Source organism: Leucoraja erinacea, chromosome 1, assembly GCF_028641065.1.
Source record: "Leucoraja erinacea ecotype New England chromosome 1, Leri_hhj_1, whole genome shotgun sequence".
Lineage (NCBI taxonomy): Eukaryota > Metazoa > Chordata > Chondrichthyes > Rajiformes > Rajidae > Leucoraja > Leucoraja erinaceus.
Genome location: NC_073377.1, coordinates 63,123,844 through 63,148,376, shown reverse-complemented (window position 1 = coordinate 63,148,376; position 24,533 = coordinate 63,123,844). Strand labels below are relative to the sequence as shown.

Sequence of the window (24,533 nt, the reverse complement as noted above, 5' to 3'; positions counted from 1 at the left end):
TGGATATAATTACGACTTTTAAAGGACCTTTGGACAGATATATGGATAGGAAGAGTTATGGATAGGATATGGGTCAAATGCAAACAAATGTGACTAGCCTCTGGTATCTAAGATTTAAACTACTACTTTGATTTTAAGAAATGTTTGATAATGAACTATTTAAGCAAGATAACATTGTAGGAGCTGAGACAAATATATTGGCTTGGCAAGTGCAAGCTAAATATGATAAGAGATTGGAAACCAGGTCATTAAGTTTCTGCGAGTACCTGTACCTACTATATAGCTGAACCAACTATAGCCAACTGCAACAATGACAAAACCCTACAATAGTCACAGGACAGGGAGAAGGGACCCCACAGAGATTGCGGTAAATCCAGGAGCAAAACTCGTGTCACATGAGGGCAAGAAGAAACACTATATATTCAATTTTCCAGGTCAACTTCAAAGCTTTCCACTGATCGGGATGCAGAATGAGCTGGGTTGGCACAGTGGCACAGCAATAAAGTTGCTGCCTTACAGTTCCAGAGATTAGGTTCAATCCTGACTGTGCATTCTATCTGTACCGATTTGATATGTTCTCCCTGTGACCGCATAGGGATTTTTCTGGGTCCTCTGGTCTCCTTTCACATTCCAAAGACCTGCAGGTTTGTAGGACTGCAAATTGTCCATTGTGTGTAGGATAAAACCAATGTATGGGTTATCATTGGATGGCATGGAGTCAGTGGGCTACAGGGTCTGTTTCCACGCATTATCTCTAATGAAACAATATAGGCTAACCAAATGCAAGGATGCCCAATTTTAGATGTTAGATCCCTGCTAAGTGGATGCAAGGTGCCTAACATCAGTTTTATGTCATAATCAGGAACATTCGGATGATGTTTAACCCAACTGAGCCCTGCACATCCAATTATGTTTGGGCACATGATTATGGTGTACATAATTGTTTTCCATAGTCATGTTAAACCTGATAAAATAATGCAAAGCTATCAAATGTTGTTTCCTTTATCTTAAAATTGAAATCTGTTCATATTCTGCCTGCTTCTCCCAGATTCATTGTCAAGATAAATTATAGTTAAACGATGCAGAACAGATTTTGATTCTTGATTATATCCTGAGCTATTTCAAATAATTCCAGCGGACATTGAGTGTGCAAAGGTTATCAGGCAGAGTTCCTGCTTTGATGTTTCCTCTGATAACATTAAGTGAAGTTGGTTGTGATAACAACCCGAATTGAAAAGTCTAAGGATGCTCAATATGTGGACGCACATGAAGGAAAACGTGACTAGATGACTGGTAGCATTGTGTGCCATCTTCTGAAGAGGAGATGGGAGAAATATTAATTGCGGATTCGATATTTTTAGATCGATTTTTCTCAGTGATGAGACCTGGTGTATGTTTGGAACTGGTTGCTTGCTGGGCTACTCCAGGTGCACCAATGGCTCCGAGCCACCACAGGGGCAGGAAAGACTGGCCAGTGGAAGAGGCTCTTGGGAGGACCAACAATTGGGAGAGGTAGAGCTCTTGGAGCAATGACCTAAGTTAAATGCATAAAGATAAGGTGGTCCCTCCATTTCATGAGCTAACAATATCCACAGTATATACAGTACCATGTACAGCTAACTACAGCACTGAATTCTGACATAAAATCTTTAATCAACAGGGTATATTCTTCAAGAACCAGAGGACATAGGTTTAAAGTGAGAGCAAGAAGATTTAATAGGGTCCTGCAGGGCAATTTTCGAACAGCCGATGGTGTGAGTGTATGGAACGAGCTGCCAGAGCAGGTAGTTGCGGTAGGTACTATAACAGTGTTTACAAGACACTTGGACAGGTACATAGATAGGAAAGGTTTAGAAGGATATGGGCCAAATGCAAGCAAATGAGATGAACCTACATGGGGCATCTTGGATGGCATGGAAGAATTAGACCAGAGGGGGCTGTTTCCATTCTGTATAACTCTATGATTCTATGACTAAATTGGCTCTCAGCCCAGCAACAGAGCAATGGCCACCATGATTTGGATGCTCCATTTCAAACTTCTTTATCACTATGGAAAGAGTAGGTCAAATCTCATCTACCCTTTTGCTATTGTGTTCATAGTTTTGAACTCTGCCATGATACTCGTTCATATAAACACTCACCCTGATATTTCTATCATCAGGGTTGGACTGTTACTAATTAACTGTGCAATATAAAATAATCTTCTGAAAGTCAATCATCGGGATATTAAACAAAAATTGAACCTCACCTCTCTTCCATCTCACGTTCCTTGTAATTAGAACCTTTATTGCAGCACAGATTAAAAACATTCCATTGAATATAGGGACCAGCTGGGCCTTGATGTATCACAGTTGCTGATGTGTCAACCTGCTGCTAAAGGTCATCATGCTGTGAACCTTGGCCTGCAAGGTCACATGATGCTGCCTCTTCCCTATGCTGTGCTCTGACCCTTAGATCATCGCCTTGTGCTACGGAGAAATGCAAGCCCTTCATTGCAGATTTTAGCATGAAATGGAAACGCGCTTCCATTGTCCTGCGTTTATTAAAATTTATAAAGGGGCTGATTTCTCCGCAACAAAGTGCCTTTTTGACCTGAGTATGTTCCATGTGGAATCTGTCTACCACTGCAGCCTTGAGGCGTTGGATCTGAACTCAATTGCCTTTTGTTGTAAATCATCAAATATATCCTCTTTCTACTTTTAATTACAAAAAGTAAGTTCACATTTCTGCACGCTATAAAACATTTGAAAGTAAATGACTGGAATCAGCAAAAGTGAATACACTGCTGTTTAATGCTGTTAAACAGTCCAGCGGCATGTACGGATGGAATTTCTTTCTCCTACACGGCCCACTCTTTGTATGACTCCAGTTCAGCACAAATGTCCTTTGATGTGGCCTAGCAGGAATATTAACAATCACAAGAGCCAGACCACTCGATCACAACCTTGGTCCCAAATCCAAACCTGGCTCAGATGACCTTATTGATCTTTGGTCTGGTGCAAAAAGTTGGTAGAGCTGTTTCACAGACTGGTACTTATATGGTTATTATTTTGTCCGCATGATTTTTGAGTCATGGACCATAGTCCTTCATCAAAATCTGTGGATCCTGAGCATTTTGGTATAACGTAGACACAAGGAAATGCAGGTGCTGGTTTATGAGAAAAAAAAAACTCAGCAGGTCAGGCAGCATCTCTGGAGAACATGGATATGAGACCTCACCTATCCATGTTCTCCAGAGATAGACACAAAATGCTTGAGTAACTCAATGGGTCAGGTAGTATCTCTGAAAAAACCTGACCCACTGAGTTATTCCAGCATTTTGTGTGTCACCTTGGTATAATGTCAGGTTTGTGCCTGGGTGTTCACAACCTTCTCCATTATTGCATCTGTCTCACTATCTATTCACAATACTTTTGGTCCTGCAATTATTCTTCTGGCTCAACATTTTGCCATGATTGTAGCCTTAAACCACTTCAGTGTTACTAAATCAAACTCTCTCCTCCTTTCTCACATGTTCACCTCTAGCTTCACTGCTAAAATGTCCTCCTGTATGATGAAAAGCTCGGACTACATCAATTTCTTTTTTACACCTCTGTGAGATCATATGTAATATCCTTATAACTATAAAACTCTGATCTTGGATGTGTGTGTGTGTGTGTGTGTGTGATCACATCTACTCAAAAAAAACAACGACGCACGAACGGGAACATTTTTACATAGTCTGAAAAATTCATGTTTTATTTCTCAAGTTATTTATGAAAATGTTCACAAATCTGAAATGTCTTTGAAAGTAGAAACCGAGCAGCTTTGGCTGATGACGTCACAATGGCTCTGCGTGCTGCGGGCTCTGCGTGCTGCGTCTGCGCTGCGAGTGATGTCTCCCAGCGAGCTGCTGCCGTCCCCCCCGCGAGCTGCCGACCCCTGCGAGCTGCTGCCACCCCCACGTGCTGCCCCAGAGCCGCGAGCTACCACCACCACCCCCCTCACACTCTCCCTCTACTCTCTCTCTCCCCCTCTCTCCCTCTCCCTACCCCCCCCCCCCCTACCCCCTCCTCCTCTCCTCCCTCTCCCTTTCTCCCCCCATCCCTCTCCTGCACCCCCTCACCCCTTCCCTCCAGCCCCTCTCCCCCTACCCTCCTTCCCTCCCCCTCCCATCCCCCAATCCCTCCCTTCCCCCTACCCGCTCCCTTCCCCACTCCCTCTCCCATCCCTCCCTCCCCCCTCCCTTCCCCCCACCTCTCCTCCTCCCTTTCCCCCCCTCTACCCCCTCCTCCCCCTCTCACCTCCCCCCTCCTCCCCCCCTCTCCCCCCCCCTTCCTCTGTCCCTGACTTTCTCTCCTTGTCTCTGCCCCTCTCTCTGCGAGTTGGGGGCTATGCGTCAGTGGATAGTGTGGGTATAGGGTAAAGGAGCCAATGAATAATATTAATATAATATCAAGGGGGGTGGTTAGTGTGTGTGTGGGGAGGGGTGGTTAGTGTGTGTGTGTGACACCGCAGCCCCCCTCCCCCCCTGCAACCGTGCATTTGGGGGACCCAACGGGTCCCACTTGGTCTAGTATAATATAAATATAATGTCTACTGGCTCTATTTTTACATTCATGACAATCCAGACTTTATTGAGGCGCATTTTTGATAAATTTCATTAAATGTTATGTACACCATTTTAAAATAATAATTAATATAAATTGTCATGTTGCTTCTTCTTGTAGTACAACTAAAGTTTGTTGCCTCAGAATATTTAAAAGTATGTATGCCACATTGACCTTTTCAAACTATTTCCATAAAAGGTACTGTGACATCATATAATGAAAGGTCATCAGGTTTAATCCATGTCAGAATTAAGATTCTCTTGTAATAACATTATTTTAGCTGTAAAATAACTGTTAGCACAACTGTCAGCTAGAAATAATGTAATTCACTGACACCATACTAAAATGTTCTTCTCAGCTCCAACGAAGGAACAAATTATACGTTCTTCAATTTTTCACATTACTTACATGAAAGAATATAACATAATTGCATTTTATTTGATGCTTTTCAGGATATAAACTTGCAGCTTTAAATGCTCTAATTTTCACTCTGTTCTAAATAATCTTTCCTGACCTCAGGATATCCCAAACCACTTTACAACAATTTAACCACTTTTGAAATGCAATTGACCTACATTCTAGGAATCCTGGCAACTTCCATAGGCAGCAAGGGGATAATGAATAGATAATATTTCAGCGAGGATAAGTGAGTATGTTGAAGAAGACCTCTCCTACTCTTTAAAGGGTGTTTGTGGATCTTTCATGTCCATGTCTGAGAGAATTCATGGGCTCAATTTACAGGAAGATGGTATCTCTGATCGTGCAGTACTCCCTTAGTTACGGGTCAGGTCAATCACATGCCTGACAGCAGACTCCCAAAACATTACGAGTCCACTCTGAAGTAGGATCCCACCCAAAACATCACCAATTCTCCCAATTCTGTTAGTCCTTGCTGTCTCCTCCCCTTCCTCAGCTCCCCTACTATCTCCTCCCACCCTCCAGCCTTCTGGCTACTCCTCCTTTTCCCTTTCTTGTCCCGACCCACCCCCACCCCCGATCAGTCTGAAGAAGGGTTTCGGCCCGAAACGTTGCCTATTTCCTTCGCTCCATAGATGCTGCTGCACCCGCTGAGTTTCTCCAGCTTTTCTGTGTAACCTTCGATTCTCCAGCATCTGCAGTTCCCTCTTAAACACTCCTCAGATGCTGCCTGATCCACCGAGTTACTCCAGTATTTTGTGTTTTACTCAATATTTCAGCATCTGCACTTCCTCGTGTCTCCATTCTGAGCTCTCTCATGGGATTATGGGGCAGATAGAGCAAAAGTTTCAAGGATGTGCTCAATCATTTTGGCTATCTCTAACCCATGACCTGTGAAATAGAGATGGAATATTTGGGATGGCAATGAGAACCTTGAGTCCATGCATTAGGAGCACAACAGAGCCAGAAGGAATACACCACCACAAACCACTCACTTGCCCACCCCCTCAAACACCTCTTGACTCATCTGTTGAACAATCTGTCATTCCCACATTGGTCTCATCAATAACCAAAGAGCCAACAAAACTGGAGTGAAAGCATGTCATCCTTCACACAAGGGACTGTAAAAATGATTTATCTAGGTGTGGGACTTGAACCACAATCCTCCATCTCAGAGGCAAGGCTGCTAACAGAGGTTGAAACCTGAAGTGAGCATTCTTAGATTATGTACACCACACATTAAGGTCGTTCTAGATATGCATGGTGACAGGATTATCTGACCAATCCAAAATTCAATTTCTCTGTACCCGAGTGGCAATACGTTTCTTTGTAGCAGTCATCCTCATGATTTTTACTCATGAGCTCCATTGATCTTGTGTAGAATTCTGGGCAAACTGACCAGGGCTTAATTCATACAAATATCTGAAAGTTGTGATCAGGACTCATCCCATGATCTCGGCCACTCTATGTCTTCACATACAAGTGTGCATGCAAGAGGGGATGAGAATGAGACACATTGCAGAGCTATTTAATGACCTTAAACAGAAAATACAACAAAAAACGACTTTTGTACAAACATACTCAGCAAGAAGTGGAAATACAGAATAATTACAACACATACACACATATTCAGTCAGTCATAAATTGAGTCACTCTGATTATGTATCTCGGTTCTTAATATATTTTCAGTCAACAAAGGAATCAGGAGACATCTTGGCCTATTTTCTCAATTTGAATGAAAAGAGAGAAAGGTATTTTGGTCCCTTTCAGCTGACCCGGCCCCAATAAATTAACTGATAAGACTCACAATGCACAGAATGGGTGCAACATTGAGTTCTACAGCGTGGATTTACCGTGGAGTGCGGAAGATGCTTCATTTCCAAGGTGCCATCTAGTACATTAACATATGAGGGATGACACACTGACTAGATAAGAAGCTGGTGAGGGCATTAATATGCGTAACTAATTCTTCTGTCAGTGCGCAAATTTATGAATGGTATGTCTTAATCATTTAAAAACAAATTGTGTTGAGGTATGGGAATGGGAGGACCTTCCATTTCTGGTTTCAGCATCAACCTTCCGTGATAAATAATCTATGTAACTAGCAGTGCAGCAGTTCAGATGGTCCCTCGCCATGAGGTTTGCAAAGGAAGTTGGGGATGAGCCATAGCATTGGCATTGCTAGTTATGCATGGAACCATCACACATGAATCACCAGACAAGTATTTGGATGCTATCAATACGACTCTACCCTGTTCAATAATGTGCTTTGGTCACTCTCATTGAAGAATACGGATAGTCCTCCACTTTTTACAACAGACTTATTGCACCAATGTGGCATTGTTGACTTCTTTACTTCATGTTCTTTGATTAGAAGCATTATTGCACTACGGGCTCCCTAGAAACTCAATTGGAAATGCACCAACTCATTACAAGTCAGCTCTGAGAGCCAGGAGACAGATGAGACTAAGTTGTCAACATGTTCACGTCCTTGGGATAGGAGAATGGAGTTTGCTGAAAGAAAGATCACATGGTGTTGCTTTGTTTGGGTTTAGGAATCTCTGACTCACATACAGCCCAATCCTATGTCTCATTTAAAAAAAAGCAAAACCTGAAAAAACACCAGACACACTTTCAACAATTCTCAGATGGAACTGGGAAAAAAAATTGGGATTATACATAAAATGGCTTAGTACCAAAGGGCCAATGCATTTGAATCGTTAACTTGTCTGGGACGTTGGCACTGAATGTTTCAAGGCAGACTGTTCCGATTTTGCAGGAAATAGTTAAAGGTATCTGATTATGTTCAACTCCCATGTCCACAGTACTTAACCTTTGTATTGGGAATCTGCCTGGTTTTGGACACAAAATAAACCTGTGAGTACTTCTTCCATCGAATAATTAAAACCCGGCGACAAAAGAAACACCCCAAGCATGTAAATTAAAATCATTAGGAAATAGCCAAAAAAGCAGATTGTGATGAGAACAACCACTGTGTATGGAAATTCCTGACGAAAAGAAGGTAGAAGAACGGCAGTATAAAAATGCAAAGATATACAGATTTTGCTATTTACCCCCTGACATTTGAGCAATGCAGCATTTGTTCCTTCAAAACAAAACAGCATCCTTTCCCACACAGCAATTTGGCACAGTGACTGACGAATTAAGAAAGCTCTGTCAGAATGTAAATCTTTGCTAAACTCTGCACCCAAGAATATGTCTTTAAGCATCAGAGATTTGTATGCGGAGAATAAAGAACTCAAGCTGCATTCTTTGAAGTCCACGCTTGGAATCCTTGACCAAGTAAAAACACTCCGCATATGTTAATTTGAAAGGTTGGACACTTTTTCAGAAATTAATGAAAATTTTCCCACACACTGGAGTAAGCCAGCTCTATTCATACCGAGACATAACCATTTATAGCCAATGAGCATCATATTCTGCATCCACAGATGTGATAAGTAGCCTCCAGAATGTGCACACAGAAAGAGGTTACGAAGTAAATTGAAATGATAACAAAAATACAATTACATTTCTACAAAAAACAATATAGTTTCATATTTCCTATTCATCATCTGAGAAGCAATGCCTGCCCACGGAATGAGCTGAAGGAATATGACGAATTCCAAAAGTAACATACAGATCTACTCACCAGCCTTCCCTTTTTCTGATATCATCGGCATTGCCTACAAAAATATATTAAAATAAAGAAATAAATAACATTATAAACTACTGTAAATGATTGAGCACAATATGGTAAGCCAGTTTTCAGACTGTAATAAGCTAAAATTTGTTAGAATAAAATTTGCACTGGTGTTTTGGTAACTCCTAAATTTAGAAGTTCCTAAATTGGATGGTCCCTATGCAGGGACAATTTCTTTCCCTCCACAGATGCTGCTTGACCTGTTGAGTTTCTCCTGCAAAATATAAGGAACTGCTGATGCTGGAATCTTGAGCAAAGCACAAAGTGTTGGAGGAGCTCAGGCTGAATTGGGATGCACAAACCATCTGCTGGAGGAATTCAACGGGTCAGTCATTTTCTTGCCATTGGTGAGGTGAAGTGATGCTGGAAACTCACTCTGCATACGATAAACCTCATTATCAGGAATTTAAGGACTCACAAACAATCTGCTGGAGGAACTCAATAGGTCAGGAAGCGGTGGAGAGAATGGATGGATAACATTTCATGTTGGGACCCTTCTTCAGGCTGAAGTGGCGCAGCGGTAGAGTTGCTGCCTTACAGCACCGGGGACCCTGGTTAACTCCTGACTACGGGAGCTGTCTGTACGGTGTTTGTATGTTCTCCATGTAACCTCTTGGGTTTTCTCCGGGTTCTCCGGTTTCCTCTAACGCTCCAAAGATTTGCAGGTGTGTAGCTTAATTGGCTTTGGTAGAAAAAATGGTGAATTGTCCCATGTGTGTAGGATGGTGTAAGTGTACGGGGTGATTGCTGGTTGGTGCAGACGGTGGGGCCTGTTTCCGCGCTGTATCTCCAAAGTCTAAAGATCCATTGTGTTCCTGCTGCACTTTGAGTTCCTCCAGCAGAGTGGTTCAGCAAGTGTACAGAGTGAACTTCCAGCGCCACTTCACCTCACCTGTGGAGAGATGATGTCTACTTCTGCCGCTGGCTCAGGCAACACACTGCTGAGGTGTCCAATCACCTCTATAGTTTGTCCCTATTCTCTGTCTGGGTGGTGTTCCTAGAGAGGAAGAGGGCCATTCATAACCCATTTTAGTTTTAATTTTATCTTCATCATTATTCTTTCAAAGTTTTTTTAAAGAAAAAAGGACCGTTATTGAAATTAGACAATGACAGTTAAAATTGCAGAAGAATGGTATTTTCTATGATCGTGGAGTTATTTGAAGAAATAGAATTTAAATTTCATTTAATATCAGGCAGCACAATTTGGATGTTGCAACCTTTAAAAGGAAGCAGCAATGGAGGGAGTTGAAGAAAAATATGCACAGTCTGCATATTTAATTTAACTACAAGAGGTGATGAGTTCATCCCTGAACTGTGTACCAAGCTGATGTAAACGTGTTTCGGCTTCAAAATCAGTATCCCAACACAGAATCATAGAGTCTCAGAACTGTACAATATATAAACAGACCCTTCGGCCCTTCACGGTCATTCTGACCTTTATACCTATCTACACCAAACCCATTGGCCAAACATCTGAGCATCTCTGAAGAGGCAATTTGGAAACTTTTGGATTCCTGACTGTCAAGAGGTTAGGAGCATAGTTGAAGTTAGAAATCTTCCCCAAGATAAGGAATTATATCTTGTTTTTGTTATTTCCAGAAACACACCATTGGACGAGCAAGAATCCCAGTCTGTTAATTTGGGGACATGAGTTTCAATCCCATTCTAGCAGCTGAGGTATATAAATTCAAGTAGTTAAGTTAATCTGGGATTTCTTTAACAAAACATACATGGGCAATAATGGCCACAAAACTACAGGGTAATTGCACAATTGGTTCACAGAAGGAAGCCAATCCTTTCCCAATCTGGTCTCGGAGAGAATCCAGATGTACCTCTAAATCACCCTTTGAGATGGCTCAGTAGGGGATGGACAATACATGCTTGCTGGTGATGAGAGGATCCAATGAATGGATAAAATAAAATTATATCTGTCACATTGTCAATCAGATGTAGCCTTGGGTTCTGCAACATCTCATACAATGTATGACTGTGTAAAATATGAGTGCCTGAGAACTTATGGATCATGTGCAGGCAGAGGAGCTTCGTTTAACCTGGTAGCATGTTCAGCATGGATATTGTTGGCCAAAGGAACAGTTCCTGAGCTGTGATGTTCAATGTCGTACATCTTATTGTGTTTCTTCCCTACACCAGATCTGCGCTCAAGGAATCATCCACAGCACGCCTGTAGTTCCTGACCTGAACCATTAACCCTGTTTTTCTCTCCATGGATGTTTCCTGATCTGCTGTGTTTACAACTTTTTCCGTTTTTTGTCCAGTCTTTAAGGGCCTGTCCCACTAGCGTGACTCTTCAGCAACTGTCTTCGACCTTCAAGCTCGAGGGCACTCGCCTGAAAAACCTCGAGCTGGATCTACCGTCCGTGATGAAACCGCAAGCCGGATCGACTGTCTGCACACACATACACATACACACAAACACATCGCAAAGGCGGGTGCCGGGGAAAGCGGGGGAGCACTGTCTGAAATTCACACCGCGATGAACAGGAAGGTAAAAAACAGCTGGCACAGTTACGGTAAGTAAGTCCTTTAGTGATACTTTAAAGAAGCCAGCCAACTTTAGCGGGCATTTAACATTACCAATCGTTCTTATATTCGGGAACATGGTTAATTAACTGATGACATTATTTCCCTGTCCTAATGGCCTTTGTTTTAGCTGGTGATTACATCTATTCCAACCCTCCCTCACAAAGATGTGGGATTTCAATTTGAGCGCACTTGTTTGAATAGATGCAAGCGGCACGTACAGCGCCTCTCCTGGGCGTGCAATACATGAAGCCAATGAAATGACACACCTGTCACACCAAAGATAGACACAAAATGCTGGAGTAACTCAGCTGAAGAGGCAGCATCTCTGGAGAGAAGGAATGGGTGGCGTTTCGGGTCAAGACCCTTCAGACGCACTCTGAAGAATGGTCTCGGCACGAAACATCACCCATTCCTTCGCTCCAGAGATGCTGCCTGTTTTGTGCCTGGGAGCTTGGGAGCGTTCCGCAAACACCGAGATGGTAATAAATAAACCATCTGTCCCTGCGGCCGGGGTGAATCACCCTGGTGGTGTGTAGGTTGGGGTACGATGGCGGTGCATCATGGTCAGTGACTGTGGGACGCTCCTGTGGGTGGAGACGGAGGAGAGAGAGACTAGGGAGAGAAGGGAGAGAGAGCGGGAGGGGGGTGGGAGAGAGAGAGGGGGGAGAGAGAGAAGGGGGAGAGAGAATGGAGAGAGAGATGAGGGGAGAGAGAAGGGGAGACGGGAGGGTGGGGTTCATTTTCCCACACAAGCCACATGGGCAGTCTGAACCCAAGCACCAAGTTGAAAGCGGGTGAAGGTGCGCATCGCTCGGGCCAGCCCCCACTCTCCCACGGCCACCCTCCGCAGGCTGTGGGTCGGGTGGAGCGGAGGTTTGGGACAATGTTCATGCCTTCACAGTGAGGTGATGGACGCGGGGGTCTGGACCAATCGTTGACAAGTCCCGCCCCCCGGCAACGACATGTCCGTTATTGAACATTTCTGTTGAGCGGCAGTCGGTCCTTTGGCCTGTAGGCAACGCCGCCTTTCGGGTAGGTGGCGTTTCGACAGTGCGGCCATTCGGTAAGTTTGCTTTTAGGCGACGTAGCCTTTTGGTTTGTTGGCTCTTAGGCGTCCCACCCTTTCGGTTAGTTTGCATTTAGGCGTCCCATCCTTTCGGTTAGTAGGCGTTTCATCTTCGGACTATTTCGGTTCATTGGCATTTCGGCCTCGTTTCTATTCGGTTCTTTGGCTTCGGCCTCTCGTCTGTCGGCGCCGTGTCCGGGTAGCCTTGGACATAGATTGCTGCCGTCTCAGAGCATTTTGTCACTCTCTCCTTGTTGCACTTCTGCTTGTGATGGGAGTTCTCTTCAGAACTTTCCTGGCAGGTGGTAGGTGTGTCTATGTCTATTAGCACCATAACCTGTCTGATCCACTGTGGATGTGCCTCAGGTGAGGTTCTTAGGATTATTTATTTTATTGCAGCTTTCTGTCTCTAAGAGACTTGAGCAGCAATTGCATTACCATTGAAATAGCATTACCATCCCAAATAGTTGTATTCTCATTTAAATCCGGTCTGTAAATCCGCGCCGCATTTAGATGGTGGCCGTGAGGCTTGTCGCAGTACAAGCAGTGTTCCTGTCTGCCGTTTTAGTGTCTGCGTTATTTGTTTGCAAAGTGTCGTGCTTAATCCAGTACTCCCGTTCGGAGCTTTTAAACCTCAGCGATTCGGGCCCATCTACATCCTTGCTGGAGGAGAAATTACGGGACTTTTTTTTAATTTTATTTTTTTAATTATTTTTATTAGAAGTACGGTAAATTACAATACTACACAACACATATATCTTAATACATTTTTTGTACTGCTTCATTTTTTTTGAGCTTTAAGAAAAAGATAGAAGTAAGGAATTAAAGAAAGTGCGCGAGAGTCGTGAAGTGCAAGAGTGTGTCTAAGCCCCTTAGAAACAATAACCTTAGAGATCCAGGAAGTAAAGTAAGAAAGTGACCCTCAAAAGAAGGAAAAAGAAAGTAGGATTATCGCTCTATTATTGCAGCTTTCCGCAGAAAGGGACTACCAACCAGCAATTGTTTTTACTCATTGTTACCAGGCATTACCATACCATTTATTTATAGTTTTATTTATTTTTAAAATTACTATTGCACCTCATGCTTGTAATAGGTCCAGAAACATAGACCACGTCTTTTGGAATTGGTCTGCTTTACCTGCTAAGAGGAATCTCATCTCTTCCAGATGTAATGTTTCAAACATATTTGATATCCACATTTTTATTGTTGGTGTAGGCGCATTTTTCCAGAATTTAAGTATAAGCTTTTTTCCCATTATTAGCCCGTAATTGAATAAATTCTTCTGAAACACGTTTAGTTCATTCAGGGTTACCTTCCAATATTCGAAATTACGGGACTTAAACATCTCAAGCCACTCTACATCATGGCTGCCAGCCAAAAAGGGCCGCCGCTCCGGCACCTTTGCCAGGTTCAGGAGACGCCCTTACCGGCCACCGCTCCCAGCCCTTCTGCTGTCAAACGTCAGATCCCTCTGACACAAAATGGATGAACTCCAACTTATGATACAAACTAACAAAGACTACAGTGACTGCTCTGCCATCTGCCTGACAGAGACCTGGCTGGATCAATCAGTACCTGATCAAGCTGGTAACACTTCCCGATTTCACATTACATCGTGCCGATAGATCATCCAAACTATCGCACAAGGCAAAAGGCGGTGGCGTTTGCATAATGATCAATGAACGCTGGTGTACAAATTCTACAGAACTCACCCATGTATGCTCCCCGCACCTGGAATACCTCACTGTCAAATGCAGACCATCATTCCTCCCACGGGAGTTCGCATCAGTAATTATGATCTGTGTTTACATTCCAACTGAGGCTAACGCTAACACCACCACAGCCGAGTTAGCCAACTACGTCTCCTCAGTGGAAAACCCACACCCGGACACAGCAGTCATCGTCCTTGGGGACTTTAACCAGACCAATTTATCATCTGAGCTCCCCGGCTACCATCAGCAGGTAACTTGCCCCAGCAGAGGGACCAACACACTGGACCACTGCTATACTACCATCAAAGAGGCTTACCGTGCATTCCCGAGGGCTCCGCTGGGCAGGTCCGACCACGCAATGCTGCTGCTAATTCCACAATACAGGCAAAAAGTCAAATCCTCCAAGACACCAACAAAACTTGTCCGGTGCTGGTCCCCTGAAGCCATCGAAAAACTCCGGGGCTGTTTCACGTGCACAGACTGGAATGTTTTCCATGCTGCAGGTGACTTCCACGACGCCACCGTTGCAGTGACGTCATACGTTAACTACTGCGTGGACCTGTGCATTCCACTCAAAAAAGTCAAACACTACAATAATAATAAACCGTGGTTTAACAAGGACATTAAAAAATTAAGAAAGGAGAAAAACTCAGCACATCTGACAGGAAACAAAGAACAATATATGGCTGCCAAATACAAACTGAGATCTGCTATCAGAAGAGCCAAATCTAATTATGCCACTAAACTAGAAGAACAAATCACTACTAGCGACATACGTTTCATCTGGAAAAAACTCCAAAACATGACGAACTACAAAAAGAAACCCACCCCCACACCTGACAGCGACAATCAGCTTCCTGATACACTCAACTTTTTCTATGGGAGGTTTGAGCAGGCACCGGCTCCACCACCATCTCCCCCCGAACCCCTCCCTCCCCCCCCCTTTCACCATCTACGAGGAGGAGGTGAGGAGCATCTTCAGGGGACTTAAGAGAAATAAAGCCCCCGGCCCAGATAACATCAGCCCCTCCGTTCTCCGCTGCGGAACTGGCTGGGGTTTTTACCAACATCTTCAACACCTCCCTCTGTCAAAGCTCAGTACCCAATTGCTTCAAACAATCCATTATCATCCCGGTTCCCAAGACCAAGACCATCTCCTGCCTCAATGACTACAGACCCATTGCCTTGACATCGGCAGTCATGAAATCATTTGAGCGCATCATACTCAATCACCTGAAAACTGTCACCGCCCCACTCATGGACCCATACCAATTTGCATACAGAGCCAACAGGTCAGTTGAGGTCACCGTCAACTTAGCAACTCATCACATTCTGAACCACCTGGAGTCCACAAACACATATGCCCGCATCCTGTTCATGGATTTCAGCTCCGCATTAAATACAATAAACCCGGCCAAACTGTTCAATAAATTACTGGACATGAACATTGACCCATGCATCTGTCACTGGATTCACAGCTTTCTCTGGAACAGGCAACAGAGGGTGAGGATCAACAATAACACATCCTCCCCTCTGTTCCTCAGTACAGGCACACCCCAAGGCTGTGTTCTCTCACCCTGGCTATTCTCCCTTTACACAAACCAGCTCACATCCCACCACAGCTCCGTCAACCTGTACAAGTACGCGGACGACTCAACCATCATTGGATTCATCACCAACAACCAATAAACTGAATACCGTGCACAGGTCAACCAAGCAGTGACCTGGTGCACAGACCATGATCTCTTACTCAATTCATCAAAAACAAAAGAACTCATCATCGACCCAAGACGCCAGCCATCCCCCCAAACTCCTGTGCTCATTTAAGGCGAATCCATCTCCATCACTGACACATTCAAACTCCTTGGAACCCACATCAGCAACAACCTCAAATGGAGGACAAACGCAGACCACATCTATGGAAAAGCCCAGCAAAGACTTTTCCATCTCCGACAGCTCAGGAAGTTCAGAGTAAGGTCTCATCTCATGCTCCGCTTCTATACAGCCATCATCGAAAGCATCCTCACTTCATCCATCACAGTCTGGTTCGGCAGTCTCGATTCCCTCTCCCGGAAGAAATTACAGCGCATCATCAACAGAGCATCAAAAATTATTGGCTTACCCCTACCATCCCTTGAATCACTTTATCACAAACGGACACTACACAGAGCCCGCAAGATCATCTCTGATCCTACTCACCCTGCACACTATGCCTTTCAGCTACTGCTCTCTGGGAGGCGTTACAGGCCAATTGCCTCCAAAACAAACCGCTTCAAAAACAGTTTCATTCCCACTGCAATTAACATTTTAAACTCTGTACGGTGAGGAATAAGAATAAGCATGGCACTTATGTATTATGTAATGTGTCTGTCTGTATGTATATCTATGTTATGTGTTTAATGTTGATGAAATGTTGGAACCTGTACCGAGCTGTACTGATAACAAATTCCACCAGCCTGGCTGTGTGGTCATTAAAATACAATACAAATCTGAATTTTGTAAAATTCACCACAATTTCAACAGGAATATATTTTACTTCAAATTGTAAAGTCTTATATTCTTTTTTAACAGCATCCAAAAGGCTGATCAACCAACAGGCACTCTTTGTTATCCTGTAAGTTCTGGTGATATCAAACTTAGGTGTGGCTGTGGTAAAGGATCATTGGAACAATGGCAATGTTGGTGCACTCTAACTGTCCGAGACAGAGTATCACGAGGAGGCAGGAACATCGAGGTCTTCCTGTATATAAAAACCTATTTTGTTACAAAATTATCTACTTTTTTTTTGAAATACAAAGAACTGCAGACCCTAGTTTGCAAAAAAGGACATGAAGTGCTGGAGTAACTGTGGATCAGGCAGCATCTCTGGAGGACACAGAGGGATCCACATTCGCCAAAGATGTTGCCTGAAGCGTTGAGTTACTCCAGCACGTTGTGTCTTTTTTTGTCCTTTTCTTGTTGGTTTATTGTTAGATGTATACTTTAGACTGATTTTAGAGATACAGCGTTGAAACAGGCCATTCGGCCCACTGAGTTCGTGCCGACCAGTGAGCCCCAAACTCTAACACTATCCTACACATTAGGGACACTTTCAGAATTTTTACTGATTTTTTTACCATAGCCAATTAACCTACAAACCTGTACATCTGTGAAATGTGGGAGGAAACCGGAGCAGCTGGAGACAACCCACGCAGTCACATGGAGAACGTACAAACTCAATACAGACAGCAACCGTAGTCAGGATCGAATCCCATCTCTGGCGCTGTAAGGCAGCATCTCTCTTGCTGTCACTGTGTCGCTCTAGCTTTATAATCATTTCAACTGTTGTTTTTCTTTGATCTTCACGGCTTTTATTCCTTTTAAATTTTACAAATATATATTAATAAGCCACTCTCCGAATACAAGTTCCAAGTCCTGTCACCACCTGTTTTATATTTTTCTCCTTTCCCTCTCACTCACTACCCTGCCATACATTGGGAATTCAGGAACTTCCCACAGCATGACATGGTTCTGTTCCTGAGAACTAGTCATAACTCCAATAGTTCACAAGTTGGATATGCACCTGCCTGGCAAAGTATTTTAAGGGCTAATAGAGACTAACCAAGGGTGTAGCTATAGTGAACCCAGGGTGTTGAATTCAACCATTGCCACAAACCAAGTTCCCACGGCCTGTATAACAGCTGATGAATCTACAGTAACACACTCCCCACATTCATTCAAATGTACAAGTAGGAGGACCTGTACTATTCTCCAGTATCTCATACACGTATCATGCACGTGGTTCATGTATGAGGCCAAAAAGCTACTGCAAACAAAACCCAGTTACGCAGCAAATTCGGAAATTACCAACTTTGCTCACTAAGTTGAAAGATGATGTATCAGATGAGAAGCAGATGAGACTATCAGCAATATGAAAAAGCAAGTCTGTAACACTATTTAGGATTGAACAACTTAGGTAAAACCAAACTAGTAAAAGGTTATTATTTGACGAGTGATCATTGGTGATCAATGCATAGAACAGATTTTTAGTTGAACTATTGATGGAAACGTTTAAGAAACAATCTGATACTTTTATAAAGGAGGGGACAGTCATTTCTCTCTGAATAACTGCATTATGGGAATGGACTGAATGACCTTCTTCATCAGTAAGTTTCTTATAATCGTGTAAAGAACAGTTTCTGCAGCCCAGCTGCGGGTAAATCAATAAGATGGTCAAATCTCTTACATCCCTTCAGGTACCGAGTGGGATAAGCTAATACCAGAAAAACAACAAAGCCCTTGGTTTCAAAGGCAATGCCTGCTTACATGCTGGAGTGTGCTTTTGATCTTCTTGCATTTCTCCAGGCAACCAAGATTCAGCATGAAGGCAAAATGACCCATCTGGCCGTCTGGTGTCCATGCTCCACATGTGTTTAATTTAGATTTCACAGGTCCAAGGAGTGCAGCATTGCAAATGCCGACGGCTCAGATAATTACGAGTAAGCTGGTCCCATTCTGAATAAATCATAATTTAAAATAATATTATAATGGTTGGGGCTTAAGCAGTCTGTATCTGCTGTTGAAATTGCAAAGAGTCTTCCTGAAATGGTATTTTGCTACTCACACTTGCTTTTTAAATTGCAGTGTACTTTCTATGGAAGGTGAAGTGCATCCAGGCAATTCTGCATATTATTTTTGCTTAGTTTCATTCAGGTTTGAAGTTATTATTTATAGTGCAATTCATTCACAATATCGACTAAAGGCCATTGAATGTAAAATAGCTTTCTTACCTAGGAGTATTGAAAGAAAATAACCCCATGCACAAGTTTACTTTGTTTTACCCATATTTATGACCCTTTCTGAAGTAGAGGCTAGCGTTATCATCTAAAGTATTATAGACTTTGAAACTTCCACAGGCCCAGTGTACACAGCCTTTTGGGGAACATTAATGTGAAAAATTATTCCTGATTATTCGAGTCATAGATAGTCTTAGAGTGATACAGTGTGGAAACAAGCCCTTCAGCCCAACTTGCCCACACCGGCCAACATGTCCCAGCTACACTAGTCCCACCTGCCTGCATTTGGCCCGTATCCCTCCAAACCTGTCCTATCCATGTACTTGTCTAACTATTTCTTAAATGTTGGGATAATTCCAGCCTCAATTACTTCCTCTCGCAGCTTGTTCCATTTACCCACCACCCTTTGTGTGAAAAAGTTACCCCTCAGATTCCTATTAATTCTTTTCCCCTTCACCTTAAACCCATGTATCCCAGTTGCAAACCATTTTGACTCTCCTTCAATTCTTATTCCAACATTTCTGTCCTTAGCCTCCTTAGCCTCCTCAACTGCCAGAATTATGCCACATGTAAACTGGAGGCACATTTACCCATATTTCCATCTCTCTTACATGTGCCCATCCCAACCCAAGTGCACGTCCGTTTCTTTTACTCTCTGCCCCACTTCCCCACCACCTTCCATCAACCCCTCCCCGTCTCCATCTGTCTACCTATAGCCCTCCCTGTGGTTTTACATTTCACTCTTCGTCTCTCCGTATCTGATGCACTTTGTCCCTTTTTCATCTCTAGCCTGTCTCTTACTCCACCCATCTGCTAATGACCCCCCCCCCCCCCTCATCTGTATCCACCTATCACCTCCCAGTCTTGTTCCCACCCCAACTCTCTTTTTTAGCATTCTCCCTCCGACAACAATCAGTCTGAAGAAGGGTCCCGACCCAAATGTCATCTATCCATTCCCTCCACAGATGATCCCTGAACCACTGAGTTACTCTAGCACTTTATGTTTTGAACAGGATAAACCTATTCTGCTTCTACCTCATCGAATTACATTATAATCAGTAATCACTAATATAGGGTGAATGTCTTGGTCTTCTATCTATATGAAACTAATTTTCATGATTTGATCTTTGCAGTCCTGGCCCAAAGCTTACTGCAGCTTGCCTATTCTTTCAACGTTTTTCCCCAATGTGTGTGGATTCTGTAGTTACCACCCCGCTGGGATACTCTTGTGATGGAGAAACAAGAAACCAGAGATGCTGGAGGCTGAAGGGTCCTGATCCAATATGGTCACCTATCCATGTTCTCTAGGAATGCTGCCTGACCCGTTGAGTTGCACAAGCATTGTGTGCCATCCCTATTCTTATGATGGACCTTGTAGATCATTTGGTCCTCCTGATGCATAGGACCTACCTCCTGGCATGTGCCTCAATGTCCCAAAACTTTGCGGTAAAGCAGACAATTTGCCAACAGCCTGAAAGGCACAGTTCCCTTGACAGGCACAAAGCAGGGAACGTGCATAATTTTGAGTGAGCATGGGGATTATCCCCTGCTTTGCTGCAGCTTCCTTATCCTCCATATCAGCATAGGTGTGTATGTTGCTGCTTTGTGACTGCAAAGGGAACTGTGCCTTTGAGGCTGTTGACATAATCTTGCTGCTTTACAGCAAGGTTTTGGCAAATGCTTACCAATGGGTGAAGTCCTGTGGGATTTTGTGCAGATCCTTTTTCAGTTCTTGTTTCTGGATTGTAGCACTACTATATTGAATTGCATTCATTTTTGCACCACCCCCTAACATCACCTCACAATGGATTTTGACCAATTTTCATTATTTTTTTCAAAGGTGTAGAATTAGGCTTTGGTGGTTACTAGATTGAGATTTTGGGCACAGCAAAATTGAATGCAATTCAATCTCTGGGTGCTAATTTTACATGTACCAATATTTCCATATCACACCCCAATCAGCTTTGTTGACAGTAGCTTTCCAATAATAAATTGGGCATCAAATAAAACTTTTTAAATCTCTAGTACCAAAATTCCCAGAACAATTTCCCCCTTTTGCATTTCCACCAAGTGTCATTCACCATTATATTTGTGGTTAGTTTAGTTAGTTTAGTTTAGAGATACAGCATAGAAACAGGCCTGTCATTCCACCGAGTCCATGCAAATCATTGATCACTCATTCACACTAGTTCTATGTTATCTCATTTTTGCGTCCACTCCCTAGACACCAGGGGCAATTTACAGAAGCCAATTAACCTACAAAACTGCACGTCTTTGGGATGTTGAATTAAAGCCTCAGGGGTCTTGGCCTGAATGCCTGCCACCAGAAAAAAGGAATCAAATTTAACAAGAATAAGGGGAGGGAACAGATGCTGAAATGCCAGCCACCTTTGATTAAAACTAATGAAGCAACCAACACAAAACCATGAAAAATATAATGCTCTAAAGTAGCCGATTGGCCACCTGATCGTCAGTATCAGAAAATAAACACATTCTTTGTAACATAGATTGAGCACACAATAACCTGTGTCTAACCAATCTGCTCAAACTCTCCAAATGAGCATAAATAGGATGTATTCAAGACAGAGTCAATTAAGTGAGATTAGCCCAGCATGCAATGCAGCAGCAGCATTGTATTAAAGTGACTCACTGTGGAGATTTTATGTTCCTAAACATGTTTGCAAAGTCATTGCAAAGAGAAGATGACCACAGCCGAGACAAAGATTTGCCTTTTCGTATCGGTGAAGCTGTCTGCCTGATTTGATGTTAACACGCTGTGGCTCCAAGCCCTATGAACAGACAAGTTGGCTCCCTGCAATCTATGACAAACACAGTTTTAGCTGTTTACCAGATAAAAGAATGGCATGCTTTAAAAAACAAGTCACCAGCAAAGAAAGGCTGATTAACAACTGTTACTCAAGGTACCTTAATTAGGCTTCTTCAAATGTTGGGGTTCCCTTTTTGTTCCAGGTTAAATGGTACAAAAGGAACAACACCAGGAGTTACATTCTGGGTTAGGAGAGGGAGAGCAAGAATTCATCTCTGTCTTGAGTGATCACATCACTGATAAGAATATAGTCTCACTCTTAATCTGTCTGGCTACTGCCAGCCCTTAGAATCTCATTGAACGTGACCTGATGTTTATCAGCAACCATTCCAAGATTTGCGCTAATTCCAAACAGGTCTGCAAATTGCATGTTGCTGCAGTTTCAAGCCACAGTACCCAGAAATTTGATTTAAAACCACAAAATTACGGAGTTGCAGAGGTGAGAAAGCTTTGGCCTCATGATGTATGAGAAGAGACAAGGTGAGGATAAATAATTCCCTGACGTGACTTTTTCCATTGGTGGCCAGTTTAGTTCACCTGCCTTTTCTCTCTTTTCCAATGTTGTTTGAAGAAAATAACAGTTCAGGCTAGATTATATGTTTCAGCAAATGTAAAACGTTTTACTTAAAGTCAGCAAGATGAAGCAGCAAGTCCACGATTCAGGAAGCATGGTGGAGTGCATGCTTCATTCAGCATCAATGGGTGAGAGCTTCTAGTTCCTTGGCTTTGTTATTTTCAGTGATCTGGCACGGACTGACCACATTGGTGCAATAGGCGAGAAGGCACAACACGCAGCTACATCCTGAGGAGTCTCCAATTTCTAACCTAACATGCACCATGAAAAACATATTGTTGGGATGCATCACAGCCGGGTTTGGGAACAGCTCTGCCCAAGGCTGCAAGAAATTGCAGAAAGTTATAGATGTAGCTCAGTCCATCACACAGACCAGACTTCCCACCATTGATGCCATCTACACTTCATGCTCCCTCAGAAAAGCAGCTAACATAGTCAGACATCCCACACTGGTTGTTCCTTCTTCCTGCTCCTGTCTGGCAGAAGGTACAGATGTTTGAAAGTGCACACCTCCAGTCACAGGAATAGCTTTGTCAGGACAGTCCTTCCATAAGCTAAGGGAACTGTCTGTACACGGTATGTATGATCTCCCTGTGACCGTGCGGGTTTTCTCCGAGTGCTCCGGTTTCCTCCCACACTCCAGAGACATACAGGTTCGTAGGTTAATTGTTTTTTGTAAATTGTAAATTGTCCCTCATGTCGCAGGATCATTTCATTCCAAAAAGGAAGAAAGATTCTAAGGGGAGTAGGAGGCAACCGTGGCCTGACAAGAGAAGTTAGGGATAGAATAAAACTAAAAGAAAAGATGTATAACACAGCAAAGAGTAGCTGGAAGCCAGAGGATTGGGAAACTTTCATGGGACAACAGAAGGAAACAAAACGGGCAATACGGGCTGACAAGATGAAGTACGAAGGGAAGCTGGCCGGCCGTATAAAGGACAGTAAAAGCTTCTTTAGATATGTTAAGGGAAAAAGAATAGCAAAGTCAAATGTGGGTCCCTTGAAGGCAGACACGGGTGAAATTATTATGGGCAAGGAAATGGCAGAAGAGTTGAATAGGTACTTCGGATCTGTCTTCACTATGGAAGACACAAACAATCTCCCAGATGTACTGGAGGACAGAGGATCTAAGGGGGTTGAGGAACGGTTGGAGAGGGAGCAATTTATGTTGGTCTCCACTGCCTTCTGTGGCAGAGATTCCACAGACTCACAACTCTCTGGTTGAAAAAGTTTTTCCTCATCTCAGTTCTAAATGGCCTACCCTTTATTCTTAAACTGTGACCCCTGGTCCTGGACTCCCTCAACATCGGGAACATTTTTCCTGCATCTAGCCTGTCCGATCCCTTAAGAATTTTATATATTTCTAAATGCTCGCTCTCATCTTAATTCTATAACCTCCAGGTTTAGGCTCTCCTACCCTGGGAAATGACTGTGACCTCTACGTCTCATGATTTTGTGTAAGGTCATCCCTCAGCCTCCTACGCTCCAGGGAAAAAGCCCAACTCTATCCAACCTCTCCTCATAACTCACGCCATCCAGTCCCAGTAAATACTCGTGAATCTCTGCATTCTGATTTATTATGCATTCTTCACAAAAAATGACGGGCTTTTTCCCCAGATGCTGATCGCGAGACTGGGCTGAGCCAAAATACTTCATATGTTATATGAATATGTTTCAGAGCAAATTCTTCCTGAATATGAACATTACATGTTGATGGACTTAAATGTTCTGACGGGACATATAATAATTCTATTTCAACAACTTCTATTGAATAGGAGACACGGGACACAAAAATAATTCTGGAAACGCCCTAAGTATAACAATAGTAGGAAATATGCTCAGTTTCGAGGATATAAGCAGAGAGACTCGGTACTTCCGAAACCTATGTTTGACATCTTTCTAAGTCCAAAAGTTACTGCCTGGTGAAAACAAAGGAAAAACAATATTTGTGTGATATCTAGAGCATTGTTATTAATTGTTTTTGTTTAATATTTCTTTTCGCACTATGAAGGCAATGCGGCTGTGTGGTGGGCAATGTGATGATGCGAACAAGAGAGGATCTATGAAGATTATTGGCATGACTATGGCATGTGCCTGCAGATCAGTGACGATTCAGAGGAGACTTGGCCACCATTTTTAGCTGCTGGCAGATTCTACCCCTGTTCATCAGGTGTGAGCAGAATGAAATCTGAGATGGCATTTGTTTAAATGGATTTGAGCTTCAAAAAACACGATGGAATGTTTCATTGAATCATTGATGACTGCTCGTAGAATTTAAAAAAAAATACAGTGCAGGAACATAACCTTTCTGCTCATCTCATCCATG

At 43.1% G+C, this 24,533-nt stretch overlaps 1 protein-coding gene across 2 annotated transcripts in view; it reads right to left on the bottom strand.

Moving 5' to 3' along the window:
- dlc1 (DLC1 Rho GTPase activating protein) overlaps nucleotides 1-24,533 on the bottom strand; it is a 423,144-nt gene that overhangs the window by 170,124 nt on the left and 228,487 nt on the right. For both annotated transcript variants that reach the window (XM_055635599.1, XM_055635607.1), the window contains exon 5: nucleotides 8,659-8,692. In XM_055635599.1, coding sequence (XP_055491574.1) covers nucleotides 8,659-8,692 — 34 coding nt within the window. The remainder of the gene's footprint in view (nucleotides 1-8,658; nucleotides 8,693-24,533) is intronic.